Genomic DNA, 23,721 nt, shown 5'->3' on the forward strand with positions numbered 1-23,721 from the left:
TGTGATTAAGATAGCTTCTCATACAAAAGGAAGAAAAAGACTGAATATTTAATAAATTGGAACAATTTTCTTCAAGGAAAACAAAGTTGCACCCAAGAATGCTAGAATAACTCCATCCATATGCAATATATATGTGTTAAAGCACAGATTTAAAAAAGAAGGGCACCTGGGTGGCTCAGTCGTTAAGCATCTGCCTTCAGCTCTGGTCCTGACTCCAGAGTCCCTGGATCGAGTTCCACATGCGGCTCCCTACTCAGGGGGAAGCCTGCTTCTCCCTCTCCCACTTCCCCTGCTTATATTCCCTCTCTCACAGTCTCTCTCTCTCTGTCAAATAAATTTTAAAAATCTTTTTTTTTTTTAAGAAAGAAAAGAATGAAACTTAAAAAAAAAAAGAAACCACAAAAATACTAGGTTATTTTATAACCTCAAATCTTTCTAAAGTAGTGTAAAACCTTGAAGTCATGTAATAAAGTGAATTGACAGCATAAAACTAAACTTAACGTATGGAAGAAAAATCACTGCAAACAAACCCAAAAGACATGATAATCTGGAGTAAATATTACAATGCTTCAAAGCTGCTTTCCTTAATTTAGAAAGAATGAATATCAACTGATAAGAAAAAGATCAGTTACCTAATAGAAAAATGGGCAAAGCATGTGAACAGGGAATTCAGAGAAGGCAAAACACAAATGGCCCGGACATGTAGATGATATTTAAATTAACTCATGAAGGAAACGTTTATTAAAGTATAATGAGATACCATTTTTCACCTGGCAGACTAGAAAATAATCCAAAAGTATAACAATACACTTGGTTATCTGGGGATGAGTCAACAGGCAGTCTCAAAGATGAGTGGTGGGGGTATAAATTTGCCTCATTGCTGTGAAGGAAAATTCTGCACTCTCCCAATTACAAATTCCACCTATAGATTTCTCTGGTAGAAATATATATTACTAATGAACACTGCCTGCCTCGGAAATGACTCGCACAGGTGTTTTTCATTACAGTAGTGTTTCCGAGAACAAAGGATTAGAAGCTATTTAAATGTCATTATATTGAGACAGGGAAAATGTATTATGGTGCATCAATATATTCTCTTGTAATAATATTAACTGGATGAAAAATTAAGGAAGAGACTTACAGTATTTAAATATTGTACAGTATCTAAATACTTACAGTATCTAAATACTTACAGATACTAAAAAGTATCTAAAATAAATTAAGTGGGAAAAGTCAAGTGCCAAAATAATGAGTATGGTAGTTCACTATTTGTGCAAAAGTAAGGAGAAAAATACCTGTATCAGCTTACATACACACATACAACTTTTCTGGCAGGACAAACAAAACTGCTAACAGTTACCTGCTATGGAGTAATGAGGAATGGGGGAGGGGAGAAAAAGGCATCTTTCCATGGTTTTTGATGCTTGTACCACATAAATTAGCATAACTGAAATTGAAATGCTAACTTTTAAAAAGTGTTTAGCCTCTTGGGATATAAATTAGCATCGAAGAATAAGGAGCTGGAGATTTTTATTTTTTACATGTAACCATTCTGATTTTTTTCTTTTCTTTTTTTTTGTAATATGCAGGAGTAACCTAAATGTACATGTATAATCAAAAGGAACAAACGCAGAAGACAAAAGAGTATCTTAAAAAGAGGTTTTTTTCATTTGGTATCTCATTAAAGGGAAAGGTTTTTTAATATTAAAACATAGATTTGCTTTGTAAGGTGTGGCGTTTCTTGACTGGTTGTAACACCTTATGGAGAAATACCTTAAATGCTTTGTTTTGTACACAGAAGGACTCGTGGAAATGACAAACAGACTTCATAAACAAATAACAGAAGTAAGGGGCTCAAAATGACAAGAGAGTAAACATTTCTGAGAAGAAAGAGGTTATGATTCTAGCTTGTCTACACTTGCCCTTTGTCTATACTAGGCCCTTGATTTCGGTGAAATGTGTAGATCCAGTTTAAGGAAGGTGTCACGTGAAGGGGCACGTGGGGTGCATTTGACAAATAAGCAGGGTCACCAGGTCTTTCAGGAAGGGGCACGCACGGTAGCGGGTGTTGAAAGGTCCAAGGGAAGTGCCTGCCAACGTCGTGGAAACATGACAGGAGCGGTGGCCGGCGGCCTGGCCGGGCCTCCCAGCAGCTCTGAGTTTGCGTGGCTGCGGCGCACGCGTACCACTTCCCTTGGCCGAGGGGACAGGTGCGCCCTCGTGCCATAGCAGAGCACAGTTGTTTTCCGCATTTTTCTGCATTTTTTACTTATTTAATTTCTTCTAATTTTTTGACCTCCTTCACCTGTTTTCTCCCTCCACCATCGCCACCCCCAACAAATAGCTTCTTCCTTATTACTTATTCCAACATCCGGAAGAGAATCGAGAGCCCCTTCTCATTTATGTGCTTACTGGAAACATGGAGAGTTTTTTGTTTTTTTTTTTTTTTATAAACATATATTTTTTATATACATATATTTTTATCCCCAGGTCTGTGAATCACCAGGTTTACATCATGGAGAGTTTTTGCCACGTGGAAAGAGGATGGTCCCTCTACTGGACAGAATTCACTTGCATGCCTGTCCCTAAGAATGATTTCATGTTGCTGCCTGCAATGTCCAGATCTGGAAAATAGCTCCCTGGTAACGGAAAGCTAGAATCAGGTAACTGGCAAAATGTGCTTTAGAGTCTAGACAGCGTCCGTCTCATTCTTTTCCTGATGCACAGATACTGTCCTATGTATCAAAACACCTCAAATTCAGTTGAAAAGTAAAAAAGCAAGACGAAAGCACAATATTCTGACCTGATCATTGATTGGATGTTCCTTTACTCTTGCAGAGGCAGAAAAACATAACCTGTGGGAGGCCAGGGGACAGGGCCGGCATGGGCAGGGGGAGGGTTCTGGTTGTGTCTACACTGAGTGGGAGGGAGACTGCCCTGGGAGTCTTCTCTGAGTCTGTGGTTCTAGGACTTTGAGCCACTGAGCACAAAATTCTGAAGAAATTCTGAATTAAGTTCCTTCGATCTTGGCAGCCTGGGGAAGATGTTGGCTTGCGTTTTTTCCCCCAGCCACCCATATTCTCAAAAAGATCTGGATCCAAACATTAAGTCTCTGTTGGACTTTACAGGGGAAGTTGGCTTCAGGGGATGTATCCCTAGATGTCTGGACTATGCCCTGACAGTTTGGCAGGGAGGGAAGTGGCTCAGAGGACTGGGAGCCGGGCAGTCTCCAGCACTGGCAGTGGGAGAGGCAGAGAGCAGAACTCGTCCGGAAGGGAATGAAAACAAGCAGAACTGGGAAAAGATAGCTTGTTGAATTTGTCAACCTTCTGTCTCCCTGACAATGAAAGAAGGAATGAAAAGATCTGATGTGGTATTTGATGGAGCTTCCAGGGGATTTTGGTCCATGCCATCAACCTGCCCCACTGAAAATATTCCTGCAAGCTGCATGACTCGGGGCGGGGGGGAGTTTACTTCACGGTTTTTACACCCCAGTGTTCTCATCTATAAAATGGGGACAAGAGCAGTCTTATTCCATGGGATTTTTGTGAGGATTGAATGAGCAAAGACGTGTATATCAAGTACCCAAGAGCACCCAGCACACAGTAAAGGCTTGGTAAGTCTTGGCTGATATTACTAGCAATAATTACCTTTCTAAATGTGAGCTGTCCAGGCATACATATTTTCTTGAGCTGCCTGAGTTTTGATTGAGAGACCACATTAGTGGCATTTTCCTAGGACAGTTGCAATTCAAGTATCTCATGGTACTGCCTAATTATAGTGCAGAGCATACATTTTGAGTTTTGGAAATGAAGGCCATTGCTCTAATGGCAAAAGGAGGCTAAACCTGTCTGTGTGAGGCTGAAAACCTTGAACTGCCCTAGTGGAGATTCTAAGTAGTAGAACATTTTTATTAATTATTAATTCAGTGCTTGGTCTGAACCAGACATTGTTCTAGTTCCTGCAGTTAGCTTATTTTTAATCAGAAATCTTCAAAAACCCAGGCTTCTTCATTTTCTATTTGCAGCAAAGAAACAGAAATTAACTCTCCTTACTTCCTCTAGCATCAGCTTCTGCTCCAGCAGATCCTGGCCCAGATTACAACAACATATGCTGGCTTTAATCTAAATGTACCATGGTTTTCCTGCTTGAACACTAGAGAGTAAATTAAAATGTTATTTTATGAGAAGGTATGGGCAATTTAACTAAATGCTTATATTTCCATTGTCAGGTATCCAATTTTGGTAGACCTTTTCCCCAGCATCCATCCGCAACTTTCTTTTCTTTTCTTTTCTTAAGATTTTATTTATTTATTTATTTATTTATTTATTTATTTGACAGACAGAGATCACAAGTAGGCAGAGAGGCAGGCAGGCAGAGAGAGAGGAGGAAGCAGGCTCCCTGCCGAGCCGAGAGTCCGATGCGGGGCTTGATCCCAGGACCCTGGGATCATGACCTCAGCCGAAGGCACAGGCTTTAACCCACTGAGCCACCCAGGTGCCTCCATCTGTAACTTTCTAGTTAGAGTTTATTCTAGGGACACTGTAGGAATTGGTGGGTTATAATGAAGGGTGTAAAACATAGTTGCCAAATAATGTCAGCTTTTTGGGCAATGGGAAGCAAGTCATTTTACAAATTTTTTTTCACCAATTTAGCTCTTCCAGACCTTCGGAATTTAAAAAAAAAAAAAAGTGTGGGACGGGGGTGGCACAAAACAGTATTAGAGAACATAGCTGTGTCCACTCCATAGACCATGTTACTAGAGGTATCACACTGGAGTTTCTCTTCGGCAGGCAAGGTGACTCAGGAAACTAGCGGATTTTTTTTTTTTTTTTAAGATTTTATTCATTCATCTGAGAGAGAGAGAGCGTGAGCAGGGAGAGGGTAAGAGGGAGAAGCCATGCTCCCTACTGAGCATCGAGCCTAACGCGGGGCTTGACCCTAGGACCCCGGGATCGTGACCTGAGCCAAAGGCAGATGCTTAACCAACTGATCCACCCGGGCACCCCTATAGAAAACAAACTGAGGGCTGCTAGAGCAGAGGTGGGTGGGGGCATGGGGTAATTGGGCAACGGGCTTTAAGGAGGGCACATGATGTGATGAACACTGGGTGCTTTATGCAACTGATGAATTATTGAACATGATATCTGAACCTAATGATGTACTAGATGCTGGCTAAATTGAATTTAAATTTGAAAAAAAGAAAGCTAAGGGATGAATATTGGGGATCAGGGGAGGCTGCAGTACCCACAGCAAATTCACAGAGTATTTGGGGAGGAGGCACGTCCCACACTCTGTTCCCTTCCACTAAACACAAAATGAGAACCTTGTCCTTTTTTTGTTTGTTTCTTTCCTTTTCTGTCTTTTGAAATGATTATAAGGACAACTGACCTAAGAATGCATGTGAGCTTTGAGGTTATTCTATAAAATCCACAGTGCTGACTGGTGGATGAACGCCAGCCCTGTGAGCTACACCCATGTTGAGGGAGAAGCATGCTGGCCAGGAGCCAGTTGCCAATGTCTGTAAGTGGCTCAAAAACAGGTCGTAAGTGATAGGGTAGGAGAAATGGGACAGGACGTTAGCAGCAGCCGGAGAGGAAGGTGGATACCTGAATCTCCCCACTGAGAGACCAAATTGCTTTGGAGATCCTAGAAAGGGAGTCTTTCTTGAAGGAAATGGAAGGGGGCAAAAATGCATCTAGCTTTGGAAACAGGAATTAAAGTCAAATGTCATGGAAGAGAAAGGCAAGTGTGCGCACTCAAAAATTCAACCAGATGAGAGGTTCCAGGAAGCAAATAGGACTTTGGATGAGCCTGGGGGGGGTGGGAGTGAGATTATCATAGGAAGCTAGCGAAGTACTAGCAGGAATGTGTCTGACTGGTTTTCTGGCCACTCAACAAAATCTGGTGCTGAGAAAATCCAAAAACGTAGTGTCTCTAAGCGGTTGTTGATAGGATAGCAGGGATTTGTGTTTAATACCGGGAGAGATCAAGTCCCTGCTGATGCAGAAGTGGAGGTCTCCTTACTCTGGGTTAAGGAACGCTGGTCCTTCCTTCCTGTCTGCTGAGGATAGCATGCCACGGCGTGCCACGGCGTGCTTCATTGCTCAATCAAGGTGTTCTGCAGGTGTTACGGGTCTGCCCTACATACTGGAACTTTGAGATCGTGGCTGATGGCGGCTGGCTTTGTGTCCCAGTAGAGCAGAGGACAGACCGCCACGCTCATCTTGTGAACTTTGGCTTTTGTTGACTAATGATTTCCTTTTGTATAAAGCCTCCTCTCCTCTCGCTTTTAAGACCACAAAGGTAAGCCCGCACAAGTTTTAACTTATCTGCTGGAGGAAGCAGCTGATGAAAGACACCTTTCTAGTTTTTGCTATAGACGCTGGTTCCACCAAATACGGAACCACTTTTGCTTCATCTTCATATGATAAAAGAAAGTATGGTAAAGTATTCATTCCAGGGCGGGGTGGGGGGTGTATCAGAACAGAGAGGGCAATAGCAAAATAATGATTTGTATAGAATTCTGATTCTACTCCTTGTCATGGAGAAGGTACATGAGTCAAATAATAGTTTAAATGTCATTGCTTTTTAGAATTTTTCCAGGGTTGGACAGGACTGCAACATTTACTCAAAATTATACACTATTAGGTGTAACAATAAAAGCAAAGCATCCTCGAAGCAACTTCTGTAAATGTCCATTGAACTGATTTCAAGGATGCCTGCTGCCTTCCTCAGCCATAAAAAGAATGAAATCTTGCCTTTTGTAACAACATAGATGGACCTGGGGGGGGGGGGGGTACTATGCTGAGGGAAATAAGTCAAACACAGGAAAACAAATACTGTATGACTTCACTTACATGTGGAATCTAAATTAAAAAATTAATAAATAAAACAAAACAGAAACAGACTCACAGATACATAAAATAGAGGAGGAGGGGCTGGAGTTAGACAAAACAGGTGAAAAGATGAAGAGGTACAAATTTCCAGTTTCAAAATAAATAAGCCATGGAAATATATTATACAGCATAGGGAATATAATAATATTATTATAATAAATTTGTATGGTGACAAATAGTAACTACACTTATTGTGAGAACCATTTTATAATATCTAAAAATATTAAATCATTATGATGCACATATGAAACTAACAGGATATTGGATTTCAATTACACTTCAATAAGAAAAAGAGAATGCATACTACGTTTATTATCAGTTGGGGTCATATGTGACATTTAATGATGCTCATCATTTTATTTTTTTAAGATTTAACTATTTATTAAAGAGAGTGTGTGCTCACAAACATAGGGGGAGGGGCAGAGGGAGAAGGAGAGAATCTCAAGCAGACTCCCCGCCAAGTGGGGAGCTGGACATGGGGGGGGCTCTCAATCTTATGACCTTGAGACCACAACCTGAGCCAAAATCAAGAGTTGGAAGCTCAACCAACAGTACCATCCATGTACCCCAATGTTCATCATTTTACATGGCAACCTTAAGTTGTATACGACGCAGTTCTAATTTAGGGAATAGCCAGCAAGGGCAGAGCAGAAAGTAAACAAGACCATGAAAGAACTTGAAAGGAATGCAAGAAGGAAACAAAACCAGTATGCCCCATCCAGCAGGTAGAAGAAGAAGAGTTCAAACCTTGCATCCTTACAGAACTGGATTCTAAACTGCGTGACCCTGGGCCAGCCACATTATCTCTCCTGGAATGGCTGCTTCCTTAACTGTCAAGTGGAGGTGATATCTACTTTGTGAAATTTTCAGAGAATTAAAAACAAGGCATAGAAAGTATGTTGTATAAATGTCTACCCAAGCAGGTATTAGGGTCAATGGCAACCCCCAGCGGTATTATTTTTACATGCTTATTGATAATATGGATTAGGAAGAATTAATTTGGTTTTGGTAGAGAATTGCATACTTGGAGCACAGGCTGAGCACTTGAAATCTCAGAAAATGTGGACAGACAGGCACATCCAGGTTGAAGGAGGTCCCTAGAAGTGATATTTACAGGTGGTTATTCAAACTAAAGTGGTATCAGAAGAAGACTTGTTGTATTTGACCTCTCAGGAGATTCCAGGGGGTATGGAGGGGATGAGAGTCTCTGTGGGCTGAAGAATTTCAGATACTTGTGTGCATATGTCTTTTGAGCCATGGAAACCTGCCACGCCCCCCCTTGTGCATCACTAATCCAAACAGCATGCAGACCCAACACTCAGGTGGTCCCTTTTTGGGAAAGCATCTGGGTGGGGGTATCAGAGTGGTCTTCAGATTAGGGGTGCATCAAAATCTAGAGAATCTCTGAGTAGCTGTTGAAAATTGCATGCAGGAGATTCCAGCACCCTCTCTTGGAAGGGCACCCTAGGATCTTCATGGAACATGGGGAAAGCCCTAATGGAGAACTTAGTTTTGAGTCTAAAAGACAAGATCAGGAAAGCAAAATCACCAACTAAGAAATGTACCCTGAAAAAAACCTGAAGATGAGGGTTTTTTTCCACACAGATGTGATCAAAACATGGACAGGCAATGGAATTTAGAGCGTTGGTATGATTATTGTAGAAATTACAAGAGAAAGAAGGAAAAGAGAAGACAGAGATATTGGAAGCAAAACAGAGACATCCCAATGGAGCTAAGGAATGGTATGACCAAAGTAGCTGAGACTTAAGCAAGAAGAGGTAATTGTAGATAGAGCCAGTTGATGAGGTCCCTTATTAGAAGGAGAATAGGGTGTGGCCATGAGAAAGGGGAATGGAGACAGCATGGAAAAAGAGTCCCTACAGATGAGAAGACTGAGGAACTGGGAAGATGAGATGCATTTCAGTTGGATATTGAAGAACTGTAAAATAATAGCAGGACTTGGGTTGAAGAATTGATGCCCAGGATTTGGAAGACAGAGGAAGAGAGACGGGGAAGTCAGTGAATATCGGCAAGTAGAACGCGATGAAGTGGTCAAGATAAGTGAGTTCTGAAGAAATGAACATTGTCTGGAGACAGCCTGGAGGGTCAAGGACAGTATCAACTACCACATGGGAACACCCGAAATCACAGCTAGAAAACGATGGAGCTGATATTTGAACTCAAGATCCTGGAAAATACTAGCAGAATTATTGCTCTCCTTAGCTGCAGGAAATAACTTCCATCCCCTTCGCTCTCATTATCACCTCCTCCATTTCTATATTCTTGCTCAGTCTTGGGATCTTGCCTATTCTTCTCCTCTTCTCTCCACAAAGGCTGAGGTTTTCCCCCCTCCCCATCAAGTCAGCGATTGTGTTTCTTCTATTAGGTTGATCTCTGGTTTTCTCAAACCAAAATTCAGAGGGCAGAGGAATTTCAACATCTCCAGGATAGTAGAAATAGCTGTAGGTCCCTGAAAGTCATGGAGAAGAAAAGACCAGAAGTTCAGCTCCACATTCAATTACGGAGTTGGGCCAACCACCCACAGTCAGGCTAGACAGAAACATAATGAATTAAAGAAGAGCGTGGGCTTCTAGGAGCACAGAGAACAGGTGACTCTCAGTAAGGCTCGTCCATGGCTCCACAGATAATCATTTCATTGATTACACAAGAAAGACCTAGAAAACCCCAAAAGCATTCCATATGGGAGAGCAAATCTCTACTTTGTGTGAAGTAGAAGTAAATGGAAAGCAGTTATCTCAACTTAACCTCTGGCAAATATTTCTCGTTGTTGTCATTCTGACGTAGTTCAGTTTCTGATTTTTATTGCCTCCTACTCTGCTTAAGTAAGAGCTTTATTACTAAAACCGGATCAGTATTTACTTTACCTCAAGGAAGAGGACAATCAATCTAATAGATCTTCAAATAAATCAACCTTCACGTGGGCCCCCCTTATGAAGGGAGAGAGTGGGTAGTAGATTACATGACGTCACCTGGAAGGTCATCCCTCCCAAAGCCAAGATTCCACCCACGCTATTCACTCTTTTCCAGAGAACATCTTGTTCCACGGTGAGCATTATCTCTACCCTTCCTTCAAAGTGAAATTACCAGCGGACTCATGGATTATTACTGGCAAGTAAGTGTGAACGCCCTTGTGGAAGCTTGTACCTCTCACTGTAGACAGCACTGCTCAGGCTGAGAATACCAGAAGCCAGGTACCTAACATACGAGTCCTTTAACACGTCACATCTCTTTTCAGATTTCTCTTATATCTAATACTGCAGGCTTTCACGCACGCACACACGCACCCCCACTCCCTGCTCACTTACCTCAATGGTCTGCGAAACAGGAGGGATCTTGGGATTCAAGGAGAGAAGATATGCTCTGGGAGGCTGAGCAGGGGAATCTCCTCAGAGGGTAGATTTTTATCTTGTTAGTTAACCTCACCAATATCTGTGCTTCTCTGGCTGTTGGTAACTCGATGTCATCCCCACGGACCACCGCCACCTTCCAGGGCTTCCTCCCTCCTGCCTGGGACATCAGCTGATTTTAATTCCCTGTATGGTTTCGGGTCAGTCTGCTCATGAAAAGCACTCCTGTGAGATTCAGAAGATGGAAAATAAAGAAGTGACTAGTATTTTCCAAGACAGTTACCTTAACTGCAATAAAAACCAGGGTAGAACCCCTTCTCAGAGAGGCCTTTGGATAAATGTAAATACCTATCACCTTAATAACATTTAAATCCAAACTTCCTGAAGCCTATAAGAATATTCTATAACAGAGGCTTAATCGGGCTCTCTGCTCGGCAGGGAGCCTGCCTCCCCCTCTCTCTCTGTCTGCCTCTCTGCCTGCTTGTGATCTCTGCCTGTCAAGTAAATAAATAAAATCTTTAAAAAAAAAAAAAAAGAATATTCTGTAACATAGCAGGATGTATACAAATAAAATACCATTAAACTTAAACAATTACTAGGTAGTGTCAGATATTGTACTTTTAAGCCCAGAAATGCAAGTGGAAATTTGTCTATAAATTCATATAACACTTAGGTTATCTGGGTCCTATTAGAACCATTTCATAAAACACACTAGCTTTTGCCATTTTAACCCATAACATATATAACTCCTACTAATTCTATTTCTCTGGAGAACCCTGACTGATACAATAATCAATCTCAGGTTATATACTTTGCCAACACTAGATAATTTATCCAAAAAATGTTAATTGAGCACCTACTAAATGTGAATATAGTAGACACCAAGATGATTCTGGCTCTTCTATTTTAAAAGGCAGAAATGAGCAAAGACCATTAAGCATATTAATATATAGCAAGTGGTGACAAAGCATTACCAACAAGAGAAAAAAAAAATTTAGACAGGGTGTCCTGAGGAGGACTCTGTCGAGGAAGGGGCCTTGGAGCCCCATCTGTTGGAAAGTATGGGGCGCAGCCTGCAAGCACCTAGAGGAGTATTCCAACAGGTGGATTAGGAAGACTCGTGGTCCCAAACAGGAAGCACATTTAACCCACGTGGGTGTTGTCATTGCACGCAGGCTTATAGGTCTATCCCGTGGGAAGTACATTGAGTTGCACTCAGGAGACAGGCCCTGTCACTACCCAGCAGCCATGTTATCTTCCGGTCTCTACTTCGAGAAAAATGAAGAATTAGGACCAGATTGGTGATTCTTTCCAAAATACTTGTAGTGGACTTGCATTCTACAACCTCCTCTCAAGGATTTCCAATGTACAATTAAAGACTCTGAGGAACATTCCAGCAAAGTAACTCATGTAACTTTATTTAACCCAATGCTTCTGAACTTATTTGGTCTCAAAACTCTATTTCTGTTATGAATAGAATTTGAGTGCATTGCAAACACTATCAGAAATACCGGACTCTAAGGAGCCAGTTTATCTTTCAGTCCTATAGCTGTCTGAATAACGGGACATAAAATCACACACCCCTGTCACCCCTGCTGTCTAGCTAGCAGGCCCTAGGACTTCAAAAAGAAGGGACTGGAGAGAGAATAACTTTTAAATTTATTTTTGGCGATAGAACCTTTTTGACATATAAATTCCTATGTGAAAAAAAATAATAAAAATTACTAAATTCCTATGTTAACCGTCAATAAACAAAGCAGATAAAAATCAGAGATACTTGGGCTGAAACAGGTCTGGATTTGCTGTGACATCATCGGTTCTCTGTCCCCATGTGCTGGGATCACACTGCCCTCTAGTGCCTAATACGCAAAGAGAGTGAAGCTAAAACTACTACAGAAATCTCTAAAACTTCCAGCCTCTAGAGTGGCCCCAAACTCCTGTTTGCTAATCTGTGATTCTCAGAGTGAGGTCCCCAACGGTCAGCACCACCTGGCTACTTGTTAGAAATGAAAATTCTCAGTCTCTTCCTTTCCTTGCCAAGACATGCTGAATCAGTAAGTAGGGAAGAGACCCGACAGTTGGTGTTTAAACACCTTCTCCAAATGAGAAGCAAAATCACAGCTCAGCCCATCCCCCACAGGTGGGAGTACCATGTCGCTTTCAATTAAGAAAAAAAAAAAGAACTTGGAACAGCTCGGTTGACAACCAAAAATTTACAGAGGTCTTTCTTTACCTAGGACTCGTTCAACAATTTTCACTTTATGCCATTCTTTCAGACTCAGTATGAGTTACATCCACTCCAACAATAGCACTGGACCCAATTTATCTGTAGCATTGCCATGAATGACAAAAGAAGGTTCTAGAATGAGCCTGTCCCACTTTTCTTTAAAGAAAATTTCTGTAATGGTAATGCCCATCGTAAAACATAGGGTTTGCATTGTGAAGTAGTGATGAAAACCCTGTAACTCTAACTTGTGTTTAGTACATACACAAGGTGGTCTTTCCATCATAAGTCTTTTTTCCTGGCCCACCATCCTGGATCAGCTCTGTTCAGACCAGGCAGACCAAATATGGGTGAATGAGAATGAGTTAGAACAATTTTACTACAACTACAACAGAACTGGCTTTCTTCCTTCCTTCCTTTTTCTTCCTTCCCCAAAGGCTTCCTGACTAGTTGGGGTGTCTTCCTTCCCCAAAGGCTTCCTGACTAGTTCTGTTGGCTGAAAAGCACAAATCCAACCAAAGGTGCCCTAAGAACATCAGTCTCCTGTACAAAAGACACCTTCATTACCATTGTGGCACACTCATTTCTAAAACTTGAAATTTGATAAAGAAGACAGACTCAGTAAAATGGAGTGCTGTCATTATCAACATCAGTATCTCAGCAGGAACGTCAATAGAAAATAAACTTATGAGTAATGACTAAGCTCTAAGGAAATTTGTAAATTTTTATTTAAAAATTACAGTCTGCTTAGGCAGGTGACCTAAAAGAGTGAGGAACTCTTTTGTCATTTCTGCAACTCATACAATGAGAACACTTCAGTTTTTTGAACCACTAATGTATGGGGTATAACCAATGTTTATTACCTAGGTGAAGATATTTATAGGTAGCTATAAAAACGAACTGGGAAATTTCATTCAATATGTAAAAAAAGACTCATGTGTCCTATTTATAGTTAACAATAATGAAAGTATGAATACAAGAAAATCCAGGATAGAACATATTCAATGAAAAATTTTAAAGTGTAATGTATCATACATTTTGTCCAAATTATTAAAAATTCAAATTACAAGGAGAAGGGGGGAAAAATAAAATAAGATGAAAACAGAGAAAGAGACAAACCACAAGAGACTCTTAACTCTAGGAAACAAACTGAGGGTTACTAGAGGGGAGGTGGGTGGGGGGTAGGGTAACTGGATGATAAGGAGGGCACGTGATGTGATAAGCACTGGGTGTTATATCCAACCGATGAGTCACGGACCTCTACCTCTGAAACTAATAATATACTATATGTTAATAAATTGAATTTAAATTTTAAAAATTTCAAATTCAATGTATTATAATCAATATCAGCTTCCTAAAGTGGCTGCAAAGCACTACAAAGCTGGGTGGCTTAAAACATCAGGAATTTATTGCCTCTTTCATAGTTCTGGAGACTAGAAGCTTAGAACTAAGGTGTCCGTAGGTCCCTTCTCCCTCTAAAGGCTGTAGGGAAGAGCCTTCCTTGCCTCTGCCAACTTAAGGTGTTTCCTGGCAATACTTACTGTTCCTTGGTTTATAGATCTATCATTCCAGTCTTTTCCTTTGTTGGCACATGGCCACCTTCTCCCTGTGGGTCTCTGTATCTGTGTCTCTCCTTATGAGCTTCTCACTCATATCGGAATAAAGGCCCACCCTACTCTAGGATGACCTCATCTTAACTAATTATATAATTCTGCAACAACCCTGTTTGCAAGTAAGTTCCATTTTAATGTACTGGGAATTAGGACTTCAACATATTTTTGGGGTGGGGACACAATTCAACCCTTAACAGCCCACCTTCTGGCCTCCCAAAATTCACATCCACCCCCCACATACAAAATTACATTCACCCCATTCCCAACATTCCCAAATGTCTTAACTATCCCAGTATTCACTCTAAATCTAGGCTGCCATCTAAATATCATCAATTCAGAGTCCCAAATTTCCTCATTTAAATCATATAAATCACTACGGGTGAGACCCAGGGTATGATTCATCCTTTGGTAAAATTCCCCTCCATCTGTGAACCAGAGAACAAGGTATGCTTATAAAATATAATTTTCATGGCATAGGATAGACATTCTCATACCAAATAGGAGAAATTGGAAGGGGAAAAGGCAGGTAATGGGTCCCAAGGAAGACTTAAAATCCAGCAGGGTAAGTTCCATTAGATTTCAAGACCTGAGAATCATTCCTTGTGGCTCAGTGCTCTCTCTGTCCTCTGGGCCTGACAGGACAGCAGCCTCACCCTGTAGACCTGAGGGGGTCTCATCAGCCCAAACTTCTGCATCTGTGCCTCTGCTTTCAGACTCACTCACTTTTTTGTTTCATGCTGCTTCTGTCCCTATTAAGCCATGCTGGTAGTGATTCTACTGGTATAACATTCTCAGTTTTATACCAGTAGAATGCAATTCACAGAGGTCCAAGCCATCAGACCAGAGGGTCCTCTACAGAGCTTTCCAGGATAACCCCATCTCCATTCCTGGCTTCTACCAAGATGGTTGATTGGATCCATCACCCAAACACCTGAGCTATTTAGCCAGTGATGGTCCAGCCACACTGTTGGCTCTGTTTATAAAGTATGCTATCTAGATTGGCTGAGAATCTTCCAAGTCACTGAGTGCTGATTCCTTTTTGCTTCGGAGTTCATCCCTCGATTTCTTTCCTTTCTTTCACATTTTATTATAAGTAGAAAGGAGAAGCCAGGCTGTACCTTCAACACTGCTTGGAACTCTCCAAGCAAAGTTAGCTCCAAGCAAAATTCATTGCTTATAAGTTCTACTCTCTTTCCAACAACAAAACATAATTAAACTGTGTTCTTTGCCATTTTAGAACCTTTCTTTAGAACCATATCACCTTTCTTCCAGTGTCCAATTACATGTTTCTCCTTCCCATCTAGGACATCACCAAAACACTTTTACCATTCATATGTCTAGCAACATTCTGTTCCTGGTGAGATATGTCTTCTCTAAAACAATAGACGCTTTCTCTGTAGTGTGCCTCCTCTCTTCTTCCTGAGCCCTCAGCAGAAGTGCAAATAATGGCAATATTTCTACCAACAATCTCTTCAAGGCATTCTAAATTTTTTTTTATCTAGTACCTCACAATTCTTCCAGCCTCTACCCATTTTCCAGTCCAAAGTCACTTCCATGCTTCTATGTTTGTTACGGCACCATGTCACTTCCCAGTACCAAAACTGGTCTCAACAATTCATTAATCCTTGTGATTTCCTGGGTACAAGGGAACCATGCCATTGAAATGAGTCCCTAATCTTACCTGATAGCATCCAAATAGCAAGATTAGTGATATGAACATTGAAAGTCAACTAGAAAGAAATCTGTCTAATCACCATTAAAAATGATGATTTTGGTCAGTGTGTATTAACCAACACAGCTGGTTAGAAAGGGCAGAGCAAGGTTCAGATGGAAAATGTTGACATGGAAAGCTAACTTAAGTCATCTAGATTTAAAAAAAAAAAAAAAAAAAAAAACAAATTTTAATACTGAGTCATGGTGAGCTGGAATATAGAGATCATTTTCTCCTAATTCTTTAAAAAGTATGTCCAGTAAATGTTCACTAATCTAGAGAAGAATCTAAATGAATTTAGTAAAACATTTAAATGGAGAATTATAGGTGTGGACAGCATGTGTTTTGAGCAAAACCTAACTAAATTGATTATGTTCCCTTTATGGCAAACCATAAAGGTCTGATTAAAAGACAAGTAAGAATGACTTATGATCTCTCATATGTAAGTTAGTATTTATAAAGGGATTTCAGACAATTTAATTCCTTAAAGAAATAGTTTTCCTTGTGATCTTAAATTGTAAACTTACTCTTTCCGTGTCTTCTTATTCTCTTAAATTAATTTTGAAATTATTCCTACATTGTGTACTGATGATCAATAATTCAACTTATGTGGGTCTAACATTATGAGCTGTTACTTTATCAGGGATTCATTGGTGGTATGATTTCCTGGGTCACTGGGACTAGAAGACTCTCAAAGAAAGGCCAGGGGAAGACATTGGTATTTACTGTGTTAGGCAGTGCCCTGAGTCGTCCCCTGTTGACCTCATGTACTCTTCACAAATAATAAAGTAGATCACTCTTACCTTCTTTTAATCAGTGGGGCTCAGAGAGGCAAAGGAATTTGACTAAGTTCAGCCAGCTATGTTAAGTACAACAGAAAACACATCTATCAGAAGGTCCACATTGCAGTAATAGCTGGGATACTTATTAAATGCCCACCCACTCATGGCAGTGCACCTGCTCCTCAAATAGCAAGGGCCCCGAAGCTGCAGAACACCCCTCCTCAAACACCTGGGATGGAACTGTGTCCTGAAACAGAAGCCCACTGTGTTCAGTGCACCCAACATCCTCCTCCAGAAGACTAGAAATTTACATTTTTGACATAACTAAGCAAATCAGGGCCTTTGTTCGGTAACTTTTTAACTAATTTCCAATGACCTTTGAAGCAACAGGTTAAAAATCAACTAAGAATTATCACCTGCTTGAACTATTAACATCACACCACTAGAGTAACCTGAGATTGTAAATTCAGTATATGTCTCTTTTTTAAAGCTGTAACCCCACCATTAATTTTAAAAGGGGGAAAATGCCTTGGAATTAGAAAAGGAGGTCTAAGGAAGGAATGTTTGCATCTATCATGTTGGGTTCTTCACTCCCGTCAATCTCAGGGGAGACCACATATCAAGGAATAGGACACGCCTCGTGGTTTCAAGGTTCTTCGCATTCGTTTTCCACAGGCCATAAGGAAAGCCCTTCAATTCAGAGGGGCTATGCATGCAGAGCACCACAGAGAAAAGGAAAACGCAGGGTCCCTTTGCAGTAAGTGAGGATACCAGCAGGGGGCCAACTTGGAGCCCGTCCTGAGAGCAGCCCCATTTCACATTCGAGAGGATTTGTTCTGGCTGTTTCTCCACATGATCACTTGTCATGTGAATCTTCCCATGGTGGTGGTAACGGATTCCGTATTCTAATCAGACCCACCAATCCACCCATCCTGAGTTCAACACTCTTTGACAAACCAGCTGCCAACATCTGAGGTGGAAAGGGAAGTTACCCACTTGCCCAGATGAGGACAACTGGGGCCTCGGCCCCTTAAGAAACTGTGTCCAGGGGTCACACAGCTCAAAAGGTGTAGTCCAGATTTGAATTTCTCAACTGCAAAAGCCGTGTTCTTCTCATCAGGAAATCCTCGTTTTGTTGATCCAAAACTATTTTCATGGTAACCTCCAGGGGCATCTGAGGGCTCAGTTGGTTAAATGACTGACACTTGGTTTCAGCTCAGGTCATGGTCTCAGGGTCCTGGGATTGAGCCCCACATCAGGCTCCATGCTCAGCGGGGTGGTGATGGGGGTTCTGCCTGGGATTCTCTCCCTGCCCCCCTCAAATAAATAAATAAATCTTTTGGGGGGAAAAAAAGAATAACCTCTATGTTCTTTTTTTTTTTTTTTTAAGATTTTATTTATTTATTTGACAGAGGGAGAAATGATAAGTAAGCAGAGAGGCAGGCAGAGAGAGAAAGTGAAGCAGGCTCCCTGCTGAGCTGAGAGCCCGATGCAGGGCTCAATCCCAGGACCCTGGAATCATGACTGAGCTGAAGGCAGAGGCTTAACCCAGGGAGCCACCCAGGAGCCCCAAACTTCCATATTCTTGAGAAGCAAACAGTGGCTTGTATTTCCTACTCCAGAGAACAACTTTAAGTAATTAGAAAACTTGGGAAATATCTCCTTATTATTATTTGAGTTGTTCTGGTCCGTTATAAACCATGTTTGGCCCAGTGGCTGTACTTTGAACAAACATTTCCAGGAGACTTTTGATGTGTGAGATTGTGTGTTAGACTCAGTGACAAAAATGAATCCCTGCCTCCTGCCCCCCCTAACTGCCAGGCTAACAAACAGATGTGCACGTCAAAGGCACCTCAATGTCTTCCAAAGACATGCCTTCCACAGAACGCATAGTGCGTGCTTACTGACTGGCATCGTTCTAGCTTATAATAATGTGTGTCATCTTTACAACACGAGGTAGATATCATTATCTTCACTTTACAGATGAGAAATCTGAGGTACTGAAGAGGTTGGTAACTTGACATAGTTTTCAAGCTTGTAATTAGCAGGAAGAATTTGGACCTTACTGACTCCAGAGCCCTGCCCTTGACCGTCAGGGCACCCTGCTTTGTCAGGGCTGTGACTGAGAGGAAGCATAGATGAAGGAGGGAGAGAAGCTGGAGAGGGTCTGGAAGCTTCAGGGAGGAAATGGTCAATGACTGAGTGAGTGACGTTCTCTCAGAGCAGCCGACTGCCTCCCTAAGGGCTGCACATATCTTCCCTCAGCAGACTTTAAGGCTTAACCTCCTGAACTTAAGTTCTCACATTTCAGTATTAACAATGTAAGCGGCAAAAAAACAGGAACAGAGCAAGTGCTAAGTATCACCTCAGAAATACTTTTAAGTCCTGTTGAATTTCATGCATGATGCCATGTTGTCTAGATGTCATGGAGTTCTTCTGAAGAGAGATATTAAAAACAAATCAAATCACCTGGGTGGTTGACAATGAAAATCTGTGGAGGCTTCTTATGCTAAACCAAGGTTCACCTTGAGTTTGATTCTTAGAAAAAGCAAGGGGTCTATCTGCTTTATAAATCTTCACTTCGCAAAGGCTATTTTATTCACCATTTTAAAGCACTCAGTAAAATGAATTTCCAGTTCATCAGCTGCTACAGGGTAATAGGCTCATGACAGGGGGGCTTGAAGCAGATGTTTGCTTAGCAACTACGTTTATCAAAATTCCACCAATCTTATCTTATGCCCAAGATTTCTGCCTGAGGAGAAATTCCCTGACTCCTTTCTACTGAAGAAGATTACAGGAGAAACCCACTGGCTTGCGGTACTGGGGAGTAAATTTTCCTCAGTGACCCCGCCACTCCAGCAGAGATGAAACTTAACCCCTTTACTGCAGTGTTTTCCGATAACCATTGGTTTTCTCTTTAAACCAAAAAATCCAAAGACAAGGCTCAAGTCCCTGTATTTTGATCTGTGATGTGTGTATTTACTGTCACACGATTTGCTTTTTGTCACTTTTAAGACCATAGGACAAATGGAGCATGGGGAAGAGAACACGAGTTTTATGAAAAGAAAGCATCAATCTTCAGACTTCCTTTTTTCTTTTTTCTCCCACAGCTTAACCGTCCATGAATTGTTGCCAGACATCACCAAGCAATTCCTGGGTTTTCCCCACAGTAAACCTCTGCTGCTTTGGATTTTCTCAATGATGAAACCATCAGAACCGTTTGTGGTACCTTATTTAGCAGGACCAGATAAAAATATAAGCCTCGGTGTGGTAAGGTTACTAACGTGCTTATCTCAGATTTATGTCTTGTTAGAACCAATGTCTAAACCTTGGGTGGGAGCAAAGTATCAACACTTCTTACAATCTCAAAGATGAACAAATGGGCCTTAATGATTTCTGTGTATTTGTCATTTAAAATATAAAATTCTTTGCTACCACACAGATAGGGTGAGTTCAAAACAAGCTTTGAGCTATATAAAAACAATACTCCTGGATGTCATTGCTTATTATTATGAATCTAAAATAAAGTAGCCATACCTACATATAAACCTTAGAGGATAGTATAAGATTTATAGGGGAAAAATTAGGAAAAAGCATATGAAAAAAATCCTCTGAAGATTTTATTTTCCTCTTTATGTGTAAAAATGAAGGCTATTATTGGCTTCTAGTTAGGTCATAGGATCTAATCCTAAAGAGCCTATGAGTCAGTGTTTCTCAAAGCTTGGTCCGTCGACCCACGCAAGAGCATCACCTGGGTAACTTGTTAGAAATGTTCATTTTCAGGCCCCACCCCGGATCTACTGAGTCTAAATGTCTGGTTTTTAATAAACCTTCCAGATAAATCGGCTACACACTAAAATTTTCGAACCTTCCCTTTAATCACTGAACAATAACAAGATCAGACAAAGCACTATATTGATTCAATTTCCTTAGGGAAAAAAATGTCACACCCATTTTATGAGCTGGTTATTCAGCAGATGGGTTGTTACAATTATATCTCCCTTGGCCTCCCTCTCCAGAAAACATCCTCATGTCCTTACTGGACACCAAGGAAAGTCTTCCCTCTAAACCCATCCACCATTTTCCTTCCCAATTAAAAAGGTACGTGCCAGTCTTGAATGCTGGTAGGTGCAGGTAGGTTTGTCTGGGAGATACCCCTGGACTGGATTTAGAGTCCAGAGACGGTCCCTAAAAACAGATCTGGAACGTAGCTTTTCCCGGGTTAGTGACTACACCTAATGTCGGGAAGAGCCAGCATGAAGTTCTACCCAAGTATAAGAACACTTAGGTAGAAGGTGACCTGAGAACTCAAGGAGTCAGGACACAGTTAGGTCAAAACAGACTCTCGGGCTCAGTAAGTTGGCAGGTTTACATCAGGGATTTGAGAAGGATTTACGGGGTTCTATCCCATCCTTACCTCATCTCCCACCCACTATAGATTCAGCTCATAGAAGCTAAAGTAATTATGTCCTATTGATGGGCTCAGATGATTGGCCGATACCACCGACTCTTTCCTGGAAAACTGTGGCCAAAGCTGACTTAAACAAGAGAGATACTAACTGGTTTCTCATGGCTCCTCCAAAGCAGCCCAAGAGAGTAAGGCCAAGAATGCGGAAGAACAGAAGACAGACGAGCATTCCTTCTTCTGATATTCGATCTTGAACTGGTCGTTTGTCCTATGTGTTCCTGATGACCCAGATGATCTCTTGAGGGTCTGCACATACTGCTGTGGATCAAAGGCAAATATGGTTAGGCGTTGCCAGTACCGAAACATTCTTTTTAACCTTATTGAAGAAGAGTCAACTATTTTAAAAGGAGAGGCAACAGCACGTGAGCAGTCCGACACTGCCCTCGGGAAAGCTGGTAAGCCTAACGTATGCATTATGGCCTCTTTCCCAGCCTCAGTGGTTTATGCAGATTTTCCATTTTTAATTGAATATTTAAATATTAAAATAATTAAATATAAAATATTATTATTTAAATTTAAATATTCCATTTTAAAATGTAAGAAGCAGGTAACTAAGAACAATAACTGCTCTTTCTTTACACTGGAGAGGGGAACCCACATGTTAGGAATATCCATGATTTGGGCCATTTGTTTTCCTTGAATTTCCATTTCCCACGACTTTCCACTGTAATGTTGAATACTCATGTGAAGTATCAAATTGATGTGGGCCAAGCAATGTGTCCTAGGATGGATACATTATCCTTTGGGTAATATATTATGTCAGAGAACTATGGTGTGTTTCACGTCCTTATGCCCCTCCCCCATTTAATCTCACAGATCACAAATGAGATCTTCCCAATCTGGACATACTCTTACCTGGTGCTGCTGCTCCCCGTGTTCATCCTGACCGATTACGTCCGCTACAAGCCAGTCATCATCCTGCAAGGAGTCAGCTTCATCATCACCTGGCTGTTTCTTGTATTTGGCCAAGGATTAAGAGCCATGCAGGTGCTAGAGTTCTTCTATGGGATGGTCTCTGCCACCGAGGTGGCATACTATGCCTACATTTACAGCGTGGTCAGCCCCGAGCACTACCAGAAAGTGAGCGGCTACTGCAGGAGCATCACACTAGTGGCCTACACAGCAGCCTCGGTGCTGGCCCAGCTCCTCATGTCCCTGGCCAGCCTCTGGTGCTTTTGCCTCAACATCATATCTTTGGCCTCCGTCTCTATGGCCTTTCTTTTCTCACTTCTCCTACCAATGCCTAAGAAGAGCATGTTTTTTCATGCAAAACCCAGCACAGGGGCTTCTCCAAAACCAAGAGGAAGAGATGCTTTCTTAGAGGAACCTCAAAAGGGTCACAAACTAGTCTGCCAAGAAACATTCACCTTTTCAAGGAATCTGGATGATGGTTCGTTAAGCACTCCAAAGCCGGAAAACGTAACTTTGAGGGGTTTTGTGCAGTGGTTCCAAGATCTGAAGGAGTGCTACTCCTCAGAGCAACTTTTTTACTGGTCCCTGTGGTGAGCCTTCTCCACAGCAGGTTTCAATCAGGTTTTGAACTATGTTCAAATCCTGTGGGATTACAAGGCACCGTCCCAGAATTCTACAATCTATAATGGAGCAGTAGAAGCCCTTGCAACCTTTGGAGGTCAGCATACCAGACTTTATCTTTTCAGATAGTGTTCTTAGTGCAAGAAATATAGTCTTCCAAATCATCATCTTAGATTCATTGTACTGACTTCAATACTAAATACCAAATACTCTGGAAAAAAAAAAAAGCTTTAACACAAACTTTAAAAATTTAAAAGAGGCATTGAATATAAGGGAAGATTGGCGAAGTTATCCATGGAAAATAAAGTTTTACCTACCCCCTAGAAACAGGGACTGCAAATTTCTGTCCCACTGACCAAACTTGTTTTGGCCGTAAAGAGTTGAATGGTTTAAGGTTAAGCTACCAAATCACTTTCCTCTCTAATTGCTCTCCAATTCTAATTGATAAACTGTGGTTTGCAAACTATTAACAGAGGTGAGCAAATGATGGCCCAAGACCCATGAGAGCTAATAATTTTTACATTTTTAATGGGCTATAAGGGAAAAAATAATATATGCCAAGGTTTGTAAAAATAATAAATCAACCACATAAAAACAAAGAAGGCTATGTAGTCTGCAAGCCTAAAATATTTACTTTCTGACCCTTTATAGAATACAGATTTTGAAATCAATGTAGTGGATTTCTGACCAGCATTTTTAAATCAAAGAACAGAATAGAATAGAATAGAATACAGAGCACAGCAGCTTATAGGGATAAGGTCTGTTTTGTGAAAACTGTTTACATACAAATATATATGTACTGGTGGACATATAAAACATATTTCTTTTTTTCAGGCTATGGTCAAAGAGGTTTGAAAGCTACTGTTCTATGAGCTACTTTATCATTCAAAGGTTCCTTTTGAGACAACTTAAATAATTTATTTATATCTTTCCTTAACTCTACATGCAGAGATTTGCCAAAACTTGTTGCCTTCTGATTAAGATTATTTTCCCTACTCAGCTTCCCCCATTCCCTATTATATCCAAATTTTTTCTGGAATAATAGTGAATCAAAACGGGGTTCTTATAATCTTACATCCCATTTCTTCTCCACAGCTAGCTTATTGTATTACCTTGTATACTG

General features: G+C 41.0%; 1 protein-coding gene across 1 annotated transcript in view; it reads left to right on the forward strand.

Annotated features, from left to right (window-relative positions):
* The first annotated feature begins 2,933 nt into the window (after positions 1-2,933).
* Positions 2,934-23,721, forward strand: part of LOC131827369 (thiamine transporter 2-like) — a 40,654-nt gene continuing 19,866 nt past the window's right edge. The window contains 4 exon segments of the mRNA XM_059167823.1: positions 2,934-3,616; positions 9,948-10,032; positions 19,708-19,867; positions 21,882-22,695. Of these exon segments, the coding sequence (XP_059023806.1) occupies positions 19,796-19,867; positions 21,882-22,695 (886 nt within the window). The 5' untranslated portion in view covers positions 2,934-3,616; positions 9,948-10,032; positions 19,708-19,795.

Source organism: Mustela lutreola, chromosome 3 (genome assembly GCF_030435805.1).
Source record: "Mustela lutreola isolate mMusLut2 chromosome 3, mMusLut2.pri, whole genome shotgun sequence".
Classification (NCBI taxonomy): Eukaryota; Metazoa; Chordata; class Mammalia; order Carnivora; family Mustelidae; genus Mustela; species Mustela lutreola.